This window comes from Scomber japonicus, chromosome 20, assembly GCF_027409825.1.
Source record: "Scomber japonicus isolate fScoJap1 chromosome 20, fScoJap1.pri, whole genome shotgun sequence".
NCBI lineage: Eukaryota > Metazoa > Chordata > Actinopteri > Scombriformes > Scombridae > Scomber > Scomber japonicus.
The window spans coordinates 11,286,633-11,300,940 of NC_070597.1; the positions used below are offsets into that span (position 1 = coordinate 11,286,633).

General features: G+C 41.7%; 1 protein-coding gene across 2 annotated transcripts in view; it reads left to right on the plus strand.

The window, feature by feature from the left end:
* Positions 1-14,308, plus strand: part of ctbp2l (C-terminal binding protein 2, like) — a 56,229-nt gene that overhangs the window by 38,684 nt on the left and 3,237 nt on the right. For both annotated transcript variants that reach the window (XM_053341425.1, XM_053341424.1), the window contains exons 3-8: positions 2,486-2,630; positions 4,068-4,274; positions 8,991-9,205; positions 10,509-10,639; positions 12,895-13,022; positions 13,567-13,684. In XM_053341425.1, the coding sequence (XP_053197400.1) occupies positions 2,486-2,630; positions 4,068-4,274; positions 8,991-9,205; positions 10,509-10,639; positions 12,895-13,022; positions 13,567-13,684 (944 nt within the window). The remainder of the gene's footprint in view (positions 1-2,485; positions 2,631-4,067; positions 4,275-8,990; positions 9,206-10,508; positions 10,640-12,894; positions 13,023-13,566; positions 13,685-14,308) is intronic.

Genomic DNA, 14,308 nt, shown 5'->3' on the forward strand with positions numbered 1-14,308 from the left:
GTGTGTGTATGTGTGTGTGTGTGTGTGTGTGTGTGCCTGTGTGTGTGTGTGTGTGTGTGTATGTGTGTGTGTGTGTGCGTGCGAGCATTTTAACCTTGAACTAGTATCTTGAAGGCCTGGCCGGGACATGGCTCTAATAAAAGCAGTATGGAAATTCAGAGCTAATCTGCTAATCACAGTAAAGCTAATGCAGTTTGGCTGGAGGTGAATGCAGAGCTGTTATTCAGGCGCGGACAGGAGCTGTGGCTGATACTGAGAGAGAATACTTTAGATCACCATTAGACTGCATCACAGGCCAGGTCACCTTGTCCACTTCAAGTGACAGAGGAGTAGCTTTTCACAGTGACGTCCCCCTGAATTAATTAGTACTTTTGGCCCTGAGGCAAATGTTTCATTTTATGATATGTATCAAACACAAATTCACCCATTTGTTTGATCTCAAAAATGTATCAGAAGATTTTCTAATAACATTTGGAGGGAAACTATGCCATGGCCAAAGTAAAAATAATAAGTGATTTGATTTTAATTGTTGTTGCTTTGGGTTCAGCAGCGCCACCATGTGGTTATTGGTTAAGCTCTGTATGTTTTGGCAATTTAAAGGAAAGATCTATTAATAATTCCTGAGCTGTAACATGTAAATGTTTTTATCTCTGGATTACTTGGCTCAAGATGGATCTATATGTAGGCCAGGTGTACTTCTACCTAAATGGATTGGATTAGTTGGATATGAGAATTGTGTGCTTTTTGTGTTCGTGGGTACATTTTTTGGTAATTTACGCTCTGAGGGAGAGAACAAAAATTCCACATTGGGCTTGGAGAAACTGTTTCTATTTCCACTCTGCTAACTTGTAGCCACAATGCATACTGCAGTGTTAAGATCAGAGCTGCATCTAATGACTATTTATGCAAATTGCCTCTTAGTATTTTGTTTCAATGATATGGTTAGACTGTAAAAATGTAAAAAAAAAAAAAAAATGGTGCTCAAGATATGAGAGCTCAAGTTGCAGCTTTTTTTGTCCATCCAACACTACAAAACCCAAGGATATCCAATGTACAATGATATAAAAATGCTGAGTACAAACATGCCTATCAAGTTGAGTAAAGGATGGAAAAACATGTTATGAGGACAAACACATGAGAAGAATTGTGCAACAGGATGATTTATTCTCCAGGATTGACAGACAATGCAATAGCAGATGCAAGTACAGAGTTACTGCTCAACTAGTAGTACTAGTAGCAGAAATACAATCTACAACCAACAACTACATCCACATTATCAAAACTAAGACATTTTATGAAGTTAATTATAATTTGGCCCAGTTAAATTTTTGTTGTATTATCTGATTTTGTGGAAAGGTGTGTTTTGCCACTGAAGAAATGTATGTAACTGACTGGATGCAAATGGTTCAAAAGGCTAGTGTGTGATAGTGCTATCATATCTCAGGGCATACATAGGCAAATAATAGCCCCTGGGTCAAATCAGGGCCTGTAGAAAAAATATTTGACCCCCTGATCAAAGTTTGGACTTTCATAGCTTACATCAAAACCAGTTTCCCTCAAGTCTACTGTTGGTTATAAAAAAAATGCAATGTTCCTCAATATTGTAGTATACAATATATAAATAGTATAAAATACCTTGGTACATCGAATACTGCCCTCACACGGAGAGGAGAGGTATATTTGAACATAAGTCCAATGTGTTTAAGTTTAATGTGTTAATTCCATAATTTAAGTCTATATAACCATAACAGAATTGCAAATGATTGGCAGTCCGACGGAAATGGTGTCTTTAATGCCATTTTCCCTCGTAAGATACAGTCCTTGACAGTGTTATAAATAATTTGTTAAATCAAGAGAAATAAAGAAAACATATAGACCTGCTTTACTGCTGCACCAGTTAATGTCCCTGCAATGAAAGATCCTGACAGATTGGGCCCATGACTGAACCTAATTGCTGACCCTAGGTGCCATCAGTGGCTGCATTGACCTCTCTGTCCAGTCAATTAGCCAGATCCTTTGTCCATAAACACCCACGGAGTGCAACTGTGATGACCATGCAGAATTGCGGCCCCTACCAGACAATATAATGACTTGTTCCGCTTCTACCGCGTGTCTGTAAAAGGGACTGTGTGTGTCACTGCTGCTGGTGACCATGTGATGTCTGTAGTTCCCCTCGCTGTGAAATCTTAAACGTTATCTTGAGTGTCCGAAGTCATGCCAGACATGTGATTTTCATGGCTTCTCTGAAAGGAATGTGATCTTGTGATTGTCATGGGTTCCTATGAATTCTAATGGGTTAATAGCCATGTTGCGTGAACCTCATGATTGAATGGACTTAACTATGAAATGAGTGAAGGCATGAATCAATGAATGAATTAAATACTTCCGTTAAAGACAGGGAAAAAAAACACTTTAGTTGTCTTTGATTCACAGAATATGAAGTCATCATGTCAAAATGTAATGAATGTAATGGTTGTGTCTGCAGGTGCTCAATGAGGCAGTGGGAGCTATGATGTACCACACCATCACCTTGACCAGAGAGGACCTGGAAAAGTTCAAAGCCCTACGCATCATCATCCGCATCGGCAGCGGCTACGACAACATCGACATCAAGGCTGCTGGAGAGCTTGGTATGAACTCTCTCATCAGTGTGTAGTCTATAGTGCTGTTGTGTATAAGAAAGAACATGCCTGCAGTGTCGTATGTGCGTCACATATGGATAAAATGTATATTGTGTGGGGGCTCTTCTGTTCCATTCCTATTTGTTTCTTCATTTCAGAGAATGGCTGAGATCTCAGTAGACTTTCAGTGCTTTGAACTCATCCAATGTCGTATTGATTTCTTCATGGGGAGGAGTGTGAATTGGCATCTGCTTTTTTCGCTTGTCTGATTGTTTGTTTCTCCATTAATCACATGCGATACCTCAGGCGCTGCCAATCAGATTTGGGTAAAGCTAGAGGGGATGATTCATCACGCTACTGGTGTTGTGGTATGTCGAAAAGTGCAGTGATTTGCCAAAGTGGGCGCTGCATTTAGAGGTCAAACAAGATCACACATTTGATAGTGATTTTGCCTAAAGGGGGGGCTTCTTGTTTACCGCTTCCTTGTTTTTTTTTTTGCCGTATAGATTTACACAACGGTATCAAAGAATGAATTAAAGAGTCAGATGAAGGTTGGACACCCCGCTGTGAGCCAGAACGTTCAAAGAGACAGAAAAGGAAAGACATACAGAGAGAGTAGAGTTCAGTCTTGCCTCTGAACCACCACCCAGGCTTATATCAGCAGGATGGTGGCTCAAACAGCCCTTACAGTTGACAAAGCTGCCATTTCCCTGCCAATATGAGATACTGTGTCTAACTGCCACCCACTCACCGACGGCGCTCTGCCTCACAACGCTGGAGTCAAAAGCTATCGTGCCTGGAGAAGGTGGTGCTGATATGACGGCTGTTCTCTGGGAGAAGAAAAGGGGCCATTGATTGAGGCAGGCTCTGGCTATTTTTTCTGTCCAGAGACGGCTGTGCTGTTACTGTGAGATACAGAGTGGGATGAGGACATTAGAGGAAAGCGAGGGCAGGCAGAAGTGCTTAAGTGTTACCAAAAAAAAAAAAAATTCTTGTGTTGTTGGAGGATAGGCAAGGTAGTACTGTGAGGTCAGGGAGGCAACAAAATTATGAGCATTCTGCTGCAGGAGATATTGACAGGATGTTTTATTATGCATGTGCTCATAGGTGCAAATAGATTAGAATATATTATGTATGTATATGTTATGACTTTGTTAGTGATGTAACCTAACGTAACCTGAATTAACTAGTTTAAACAACTAATCAGCAAACAGCCCAGTATCTTTAAGTGGTGATATTGTATTTAAACAGGTTACACATATCATAAGTGAGCCAACCGATTCACCGATGTAAAAAAAAAAAAAAAAAAAAAGTAATTAGTGTAACATTTTTCTCTATCAAGATAAATCAGATAACAAATCGTAGGTCAAGCTCTAATTGATTTCAGAAGAATGTTCTTATTAAAATCCTGATATTGATTTCTTCGCCCTGTCTCCGTCTCTCCAGGCATCGCTGTGTGTAACATTCCCTCGGCGGCTGTGGAGGAGACAGCAGACTCTACCTTGTGCCACATCCTTAACCTTTACCGGCGAAACACCTGGCTCTACCAGGCTCTCCGGGAGGGCACGCGGGTCCAGAGCGTGGAGCAGATCCGCGAGGTGGCATCCGGTGCCGCCCGCATCCGTGGTGAAACCCTGGGACTTATCGGTTTTGGTGAATATCATCTCCTCACTTATCTACTACCCTTTATTTACCCTTTGTAGTTTCCATCTACAACTCTATTTTACTATTCATCTTATTTTTATCGGGTTTTTTATTGTTTGTTTTTTTTTTGCTCCCTTTCCTTGCTCTCCCGACTGCATTTTCATATCCTCTTGCCACTCATTGTGCCTTCTGTTTTCCTGGCCTGATAAGGTTATTTTTCTCCCTCCGCCTGTCCCACAGATTATCTCAAGGTTGTCTGTTTCGCCTCCCTCCGGGCTGGCTTCCTTTTCTCTGCCACACTGTTCTCTCATCCCCACCACTCTAATGCTCGCCATTATATCTCCATTATTCTCTCTTCTTCTTTTTTTCGACTCTCCTTCTCTGTCACTGTGGTCCCTTGCTGTCTTGCCCTGCCATAATCGGGGCCCCTCATGGTCGACTGGATTCTGCCTGTTTGTGTGTTACAGTGTGCTTCCCCCCTCTCCACCTGTTTTACTGCTGATTGTGTGTGTTTGTGCGTCATTCTGCCCTGTCTCAACATCACTGGGCTGACAGATGCTCTGTCTTCTCACAAGCCTTTCCAGAGTGCCACCTTATCTCTGTGTCCACATACACTCCCCACACACTCACACACACACACACAAACACAAACACACACACATAAACACACAACCTCCTCCCTCCCTCAGGTCCCAGACAGCTGCCTAGACTTACTGTGCCCAAACAGCAGGTCCTGGCAATGAGAGTGCCCCCCCCAAATCTCTCTCTTTCTCACCCAATCCTCCCACCTCCAGCCTTCCCCTCTCAGTCTTTCTGGCTCAGGCCGTCTTCAAAACAATGTCCATTGTCAGCGGGAGGTTGGGGAGTGCGAGGGCCTCCTGGTGTCTGTTTGTAGGACTCTGCTGCACATACAGCCAGCTGCACAACTCTGCAGGCTGGAAATACACAGGATTTAAAAAAAAAAAAACAACCTCTGGCTCTGGGGCAACAATACACTCAAGAAGATCACTTCAAGCACCAGACTTGCCAGCCTTTTTGAGTCTCTACTCTCTTAAAATCAGCATTGGGCTCTTTGAAGAATTCATTCATCATTTCTTATTTTATATGTAATAGTATTGATTTAGTTATCACTCCCTGGATTAGTTTTACACTGCAAAAATGGGACCATCAATCACTCTTCAGAAAGAAAGCCTCAGAAATAAGGATAAATTGAATCCCTCTCTTTGTGAATGATCTCATATAATCCACAGAATCCTTGTCAGCGCTTTACTTTATTTTCTACAATTGATTTGGGATTTTGGGAATAATTTTACTCAGGACAAGTCGTCTTTTCTGTCTTGGTTATTTGTCAGCTTAAAGGATGATTACTGCTTATGATGAAAACCTGTTAAAGCTGCTATAATCAATATCTTTATATAAGCAGTAGATCAAATGACTGTTTGTAGTGCATGTCATGTTCCTCTGCAGTTCCCCTCAGCTCTACAGAGCTTGTTTGGATTTTCCTGCTCGCAACTTTACTGTTTAGATTCGTGGTGTTCACACTACAAAACAGCCAAGCCTGTCCAGCCAAATCGTCCCTGAGTCTCAGATGAAGTGATGAATTTATGATTGATCTTTAATAGCTAATAACATGATTTAGTATTGATAAATTACACACCACCACAGCTAGTCACTGTGCATTTAAAAATGTATACATACATGGTATTCCTGCAATAGCTGCCACCCTCTACCAAGCTGCATTTTATTAGTTAATGTCACAGTAAATGTAAATGGTAGGGTTAAACTGGACACAGGACTGGCTAACGGCAAGAAGGAATGGCACAGGAGGTGTGGGGTGGGAGAAGGAGAGTGGAAATGGTGAAACAAAATCATAGCACTGAAAAGTTGAGGCCAGCTCGACTTTGATTAGTAATGCATCACTCCTGTCACACAGCGACAAGTGTCGGGCGTCAGTTTGTAGTTTTCATTGAAAATGACTTGTAGCCTGCTGCTTTGTCGCTGGTAGTCTGAACACACAGTTAGTCTCTCCGCTCTCATTAGTGCCATTTCCAGGCGCAGCAGGCAGCTGTTTTCAGTGAAAAAGCTCTAAAAACCAACTGCACTGAATAGCAGACAAATTTTGCAACAAGATGGTGAAAATAGTGGAGCATTTAACTGCTTAACAGCCAAATATATCAGAGTTAATAGAAGAGTGAATATTTTACTTACATTCATCAGCAGACCAGAGACATGACTGGATGTGTACATAAGCAACCCTCTAGACAAAAGAACAGTTAGGGAATCAGTCTGATTATTATTTAGAAATATCATCACAATGCAGTATTGCAACAAATAAGTAAAGTTATTTGATACCTGAAAGGTCACATGATCATGATAAGGCACATAGATTTGTTATATAAATAAGATGATTCACTGTTATCATTAATCAGTTTCCAGCCAAATCTGATCTTGCAATACCTTTACTATTTTCTGTTGTTCAAATTAATGAATTATTCTGTGCTTTTTATTATTAAAAACTAACATCAATATGTTTCCAAATAATATATATCAATAATAGAAAATATATTTATTCACATCATTATATCGATTCCACTCTAGTAGTTAGTTAGTTAGTTAGTTAGTTAGTTAGTTAGTTAGTTAGTTAGTCAGTTAGTTAGCTGGTTAGTTAGTTAGTTAGGCACCACACACACAATCCAATGAAACCGCACAAGATTTCAGCCAACTATCTACTGACCGCCTGCTGTACAGATTAACACTGGATAGATGGTTTCACAAAAACATTCTTTAACAAAAAAAAGGGATCTGCATTCTTTCCTTCATGTCAGCCTTGACCATTCACCGCCACATCTGCCACAGCGCAGCCAGCATGGAAAGAGGTTTTTTTTCCTTTTTTTTCTTTTCACAAATCTCTGGTCTGGTCTCGCAATTTAGTGCAGTCCTCGCCCTTTGACTGAGGATAAATGAGCTACACAAAGCAAAAGTCTGTTACAGAGAGTGGGCTGCAAAAGACTGAAACACTCAGATCAACCTGAGTGTGTGTTAGAGCCTCTGGTTACAGTCTATGTGCTGTCTGTCAGTAGAATTGATTGCTGTGGGAAGGGAAGGAGAAAAGAAAGGAGCTAGAAACTGGTTTTGATTCTTGGGTGATTCCATATTAAAGGAAAAAGCCACAAAAAACCCTCTTACCAGTACTTCCAGTGTAGCTACAGTCAAATTAGGAATTAATAGAGATATTTTCAGATACCTAAAACATCAACTATAAAGATTTAATTTTATCCTCAGTCCCACAAAACCAAAGTGATTTTACCCTAAACTAACCCTAAACTCACCACTTTACACCAATTTTCCAACAATTACATAGGCAGAAAATCGTTTCAGAAGTGGCAGAGATGCCAATTTTGACTGTTACCCCCCTCCCATCCCAGCAGCTTCAGTAAATCAGATTTCACTGCAGCCACAAGGCGACCTGGTGTGTTTCAAACCGACTGGAAAAACCCATTCCCCTGCTGTTGCTGCTGCTGCTGCTGTCAGTATCGCTCCTCCAACCTTCACTTATAACCAGCAGCTGAATTCAACAAGTTCATGCCTGTGCTATATATAATAATGGGCAATCACTCAACAGCAGAGATACATAGGGCTAATTTGAGGAAAATGTATACACCAAAAAAAAACTCCATTACAAGACTTGATCACTTAGGGTATGTTGATTTCTAATTGAATCAAATAATGGACACAGATTAATTACTGATTAAAAAATGTTTTCGATTGCAGCTGTGTAATTGCTGAAAATCATTTTTCACACTAAATAGTATTCCCCATGACCAGCCTAACTAAGTATTACAAGGCTTTTGTCACTGAGTCTTTATGCCGCCGTCTCTATTGGCTGTGATTGAAGGAGGGAATAAAAGAGAGAGTGATTTGCCTCGGCTGTGGAGCCTAAGAGCTCCATCACAAAGAGAGGACCTTGAGAGTGTAAAGGACCTTATCCATCCTTTTCACCAGCAACAACATCTCAACTCTCCCATCACTCTCTTGGCGGCCACTGAGCAGGAATGAGCATCTCCACCAACAGAGGGGGGAGACTCAAAGCCTTAACAATAAATGGCAGCGAGGGAGACGCTTATACACCTCAGATTCAGTGTCAACGAGAGACTAGTTACCTCACATTGTCCTCCGCTTGCAAAATTAGTTCACCAACATGAAACCGCCACTTATCCCCTCATTAATCAGTTGCTTTCTATCAACAACACATATCTTTTCAGCTCTTTATAGACACCAAAAAGGAACTCTTCACTTCCTTAATGATGTAATTCCTTTTGTTGAAACAGGATGTTGCGGCAGAGCAATCATTCTCAAGTGTAAACCAGTGGAATAAAAATGAAAGGCTTGTTTTAAATTTTTTGTGGGGAGGGGGGGGGGGGGGGGTGTAGGGTTATGTAAGAATTTTACAGCTGTATTTGTTAGATGTTACAGTATGTTCACACCACAATTAAATCAGAACTTTTTCCAGGAAACTTGTTTTTATTTTTCTCAGTCATAGCGTTGTGAGTTCAACAGCAGCGTTCATGTTATGCAGCACTAATGATGTGTTCACAACCCTTTTACGCTTTGTAATATTTAGTCAAATATATATTGAAGTTTGATTTGCTTTTTATTTTAAGCCACAGTAGCTATTAGCATCTCTTCTCCTGAGTTTGACTGGATGTCTTCTGCCTCTGCCCTCAGGTCGTTCGGGCCAGGCTGTGGCGGTGCGGGCCAAGGTTTTCGGCTTCAACGTCATCTTCTATGACCCATACCTGCAGGACGGCCTGGAGCGTTCGCTGGGCGTCCAGCGCGTCTACACCCTGCAGGACCTGCTCTACCAGAGCGACTGCGTCTCCCTGCACTGCAACCTGAACGAACACAACCACCACCTCATCAACGACTTCACCATCAAACAGGTACATTCTTTAAAACATCCACTCACACACACACACACCAGACATGTCATCCCGACAGAGCCGAACATACCATTGAGCAGCTGTGACCTGACCTGGGCTTAATACAGTGCTATTTAGCAGGTAGACAAGCAGAGCTGCTGGTGTATTATTACTCTGTCAGCCTGGAGGTTGTCCTAAAGAGCATTACAGTTGGTAGAAAGAGAGAGGGGGGAGTCGAGAGGAAACAGCAGCAGCCTTTCTGCCTGCACATTCCCTGCTTTTTATCTTAAGCTCCACCAAAGCTGGACACAAATTCATTCTTTTGCTCTGTCAAATGCAATTAGCGCCAGCCCACGGCTACAGCAAATATATCGACTAGGCTGCACAGCAGGGGGCTGAGAGTACTGCAAGGGGAGAGCGTCGTTCTCTGAGTCAATAACTGCACTCCGAGGCGCTGCCTGGGGTGACACCTGCAGGGAAGTAGGAGAACTACAACGACTGAAGAAGCATCTCATCTTTCGTCAATATCTCCCCATGTTGCCACTCTCTGTTTTCTGTCTCTCATGTGCCTCCTCTGTCCGTCCTTGATTTGTGAGTTATTTGAAGAGACATACAGAAAAGTGAGCGCGGGGTAATAGCCTAACCTAGTTAACTCTCTGTTTTTCCAAAGCTTAAGATTCTGAGCTGCCTCTTAAGTGCTGCTGTGAAAGAACACTTTCGTCTCTTTCCTCACCAAAAATCTTGGCAGTCGCTTTCAGGCTTCTAAAGTAAAAACGTGTGTGCACATGTTTGTGTGTTTCTGTGTGTGTCAAATCAACCAAGGCCTAATAAAAGACTGCCTGCCAGCGTAAAGGCTTTTCATGCCCCTGGATTTCAGCTTTTGTCAAGATTAAGGGATTACTTTCTTCTGAGCATATTCATTTGATTTTTTTTTCTCTTCCTCCCTCTTACACTTTTGTTGTCTGCTTTTTTTCCCCCCACAAGCAGCAAGGGGTGGTGCTGCCTCATCATTCAGCTCATCCCTCATCCTTCATTTCATCTCTTGGTTTTGGATAAAGACTGTGCTCTATCCCACATCTGACAGTATTTTTTCCAGGTGCTGTCTGTCTCCCAGATCTTTCAGGTGTCAGGTTGCAACAAAGGTGTCACCAATTTCTTTTTTTTTCTTTTTTTTTATTTTTAAGACCCTTAAATGTAGACATCCAATCCAGATTGATGCTGCGCTTTAGATCAAACAGATGCCAGGCTGACGGACACACAAAAAAACCAGATCTGTATTTTTTCTCTGTTGATTGGTTTGCATTTTGTGTCTTGTGCTCCACAGATGCGTCAGGGTGCGTTCCTGGTCAATACCGCACGGGGAGGCCTGGTGGATGAGAAGGCCCTGGCCCAGGCGTTGAAGGAGGGCAGGATACGTGGAGCCGCCTTGGATGTCCATGAGACAGAGCCCTTCACGTAAGTGTATATACACACACACACACACACACAGAAAAGCCTTCCCGAGGAGAAAGGAAAGCCAGACAGATAAATGCTGCTTCACTTAGAGAGACACATACAGACAGGGAAATAGATGGGTGTGCAGGAAAGGAAAGAAACAAATCACACACAAAGAAAGAGAGCCAGAGAACCTTAAACAGCCGAAGAGACAGACAGGCAAGTAGAAACAATGGCAGACATATGACAAGTTAAAGACACCTCATGCTCTTCTAAGAGGCTCCTGCAAGTAATGGAATTCAGGAGGAGAGCTTAATTTATTCCTGTCAGAGGAAAATAAATAGTGTTAGAGAAGCTGCTGGATGGTGAGTGCGGTGAGGTGCAACAAAGAGTGTATCCTCTACTTTTTTTTAGGCGTATAAGCACTTTTCTCTATCAAGATATTTTTTCCAAATGTGAAACAGCTCATTTGAAAGATTTAAATGTTGTTTATAATCAGTCACACATGTTTAAACACTGCAACTTTCTCCAAATTGTGAGCTGAACTGATGACAATCATTTATACACTACAACCTTGTGGAAAAAATACTCCATTCCATCTTTTTGCTGGAAATCTAACAAAAACTTTCAACTCTATACTGTATTTGTTTTTGTTTTTACCACCCACGAGATTACTGTGGATCATCTTTGTGCCTAGTCATTATTTTAATTGTTTTAACGTAGACTAATAAGCCAAAAAAAAAAGAAATCAGTCTGGAAATACTACTATGAACATTCAGTCAACATTTACCTAATTTATGAGGTGATGATCTACAATCTGTGGCAAATTCAATCCATGTGTGTAGTGTTGTAGTGTGTTTTAACAAATCACTTTGATTAATGATGCCTTTTGTAGTCATTTCTTTATGGAAATGAGTCTGCATGATAACATAAAGAAACAGCATTATTATATGGAACATGTCTTTTTGTTTTTATTAGTTTTGTTTCTTCAATCCTGATCTTGTGAAAAAAAAAAAGTAAAATGATGGAGCCAAATTGTGGCAATGAAGTCCTGATGGTGACACTGTAGCATCTACATTTAGAAAAATTGAATTGAGTAAAATAGTAAAAAAGACTAAGATTGAATTGTTTTCACATTTCATTCTTAACGAATCCCCCAAATCTTGACCTGTTTCACTAAAACACCACCATCACTGCCTTCATCCTGCTGCTCCATCACTCTATCTTCCTTTGAGCTATGAACTCCATCTCAGTTTCCACTCCGTCTCTCACCAGAGGGCAAACAGCCTGACACTTTTCCACCTTTTCTGAGAACAATATTTCCCATCTCAGAGGGTAACGGGTGTTGATGTGTTGTTCACGCATCAGGGGCAGTTAGGGAGTTTTGGAGGCTGCTTGTTTCTGGCCGGCTGCTCCGCTGACTGGCTGCTTGAGATGACTGAAACTCAGCCTGATGGAGCTGGCTGCGCTGCATTAATGCTCCACTGACCCAATATGTCAGCAGGGGAGTGTTTCATAACTTTGGCCCTCCATCCCACGCGACATGACACTGATTCAGGGCGCTGCCGAGGCGTTACACACATACACACAATCAGACGAGGTGTTACGAGGATAGATGATGAAGAGGAGGAGGAGGGGTGGGGGGAGATCTGTTTTTCAGTGTCACATGAGAGGAGGAGGAGAGGAGAGAAAAGGAAGCTGTGGAGAAGGAGGAGAAAGATGGTGGCATTTGTGAATAACAGGATTTGACATTTTCTCCCTCTAGCTGTATTTTTCAGACAATTATCATGCAGATTGTACACAAACATTTAAGAAACTAGAATATAAATGAGCTGACTGATTGACCTAAAAACACAAGAAAAGAAGGAGTTTTCATTTCTGTCCTATTAGATACTTTTACCTGAAACTAAATAGGGAAAAACAATTCGCAATATTTTCATGCACCAACTTTTAAGCTGTGACAATAAGTGTGACTGTGAGGTTTCTACATTTCTGGATATTCGTGGTCAGTGTCATTTATTTGACAAATGCACTTCTATTGCATTTCCATCACATATTATCTATGTTACGGTTTACACATCCTGTGAAAAAAAACCTATTCATTTAAAAACCTATTTGTAATTTTCTAATGGTCTAATGTTCGACACCATAATCCACTAAGACAAAAAAATAGCTTCTTTTTTTTGCCTTTTCTCAGTCTCTTCTATGATATATATTTTTGTAATTTTGTTCTTCTTTCTGTTTTCCCGCTCTTGTGTGTGTGTATGTGTGTGTAGTTTTGCTCAGGGCCCTCTGAAAGACGCTCCGAACCTGATCTGCACACCACACACAGCCTGGTATAGTGAGCAGGCCTCTCTGGAGATGAGAGAGGCTGCCGCCACTGAGATCCGAAGAGCCATCACCGGTACGCAATCAAAAAAAAAAAAAAAAAAAGAAGTTAAATCTGTTCTTATTACAGCTCTTGACAAATACAACATTAAATTACCCTTTTCCTGGGCCCTCACGCCTCCCCACAGTCTACTATGTGACCTGTTGCACGTCTTTCTTTCCCAGATGTCACATTTCCACATCAATAGGCCCTGGGCAGCCTTTATTAAATCTGGGCCTCTTAATAGATGTCATCATTAGCTTCCTGATGCACAGCAGAGCAGAGCCTGAGGGCTGGCCTCCCAGAAAACATCCAGATTGTTAAATGGTCTTAATTTGCATTTGTGTATCCAGGCCTGATATGTTTGTCAGTCTGAACTCATTAACACTTTGGCGTCCTCTGGCCGCTCATCCCCTGTAACAAGTTATGGCCTTTTACCATGAATGATTCATGCTGGTGGGCTCTGCTGCTTTTAACTGTGTGTGTGTGTGTGTATGTGTGTATGTGTGTGTATGTGTGTGTTTGTGTGTGTGTTTGTGTGTGTGTGTGTGTGTGTGTTGGGGTTCTGCTCATATGACAGGCCGTATCCCTGACAGCCTAAGAAACTGCGTCAACAAGGAGTTCTTTGTCACCACGGCACCCTGGGCTGTTATGGATCAACCAGGTGTTCACCCTGAGCTCAACGGCGCTGCCTACAGGTAAGGACTGAACATGCAGACTGCTAACGATAAAGGTTTTTCTGCTAATTTGTCTGTAAGATTGTCAGTGGTTAGCATGTTATACAGTGGACTACTATTTATTTATAGGATTAGCTTTTATTGCAATTATTTTCTCATCTTTCTGTGTTAAATAGGAAATCCTAAAGTGCCATGTTATTTCAGTTTTCTTGATTTGCTCCTCTACAATGATTGTTTAAATGTATATTTTTATTAAGCTGGCATAGTAAATGAATCCATGAAGTCAACACTCTGCTATGGATCCTGATGCCCTGCCCACTCACTAACTGTGCTCTGTAGTAGTAAAAAAGGTCCAGCATGTCCCACTCTGGGCCCTTCTTGATCTCAGCATGTCCGCCTCCATGTGCTTCTTTCACGCAGCCACCTGAACCAAACTCTTCCGGCTGTAACAACCGGCATCCCCCAAGACAAAATTAATGCCTAGATCAGGAGCAGGTAAATACGACCATCCGGGCCAACAGCCTTTGTCTGGAGGTCCTGGATAGACCCCTCTCTCCTGAGCTCACCTGATGTATGTCCCCCTCTATAATCATCCCAGTATTCACCTGTTTGACTGAGCACAGAGTAGAGATGGATGGCAGCGAA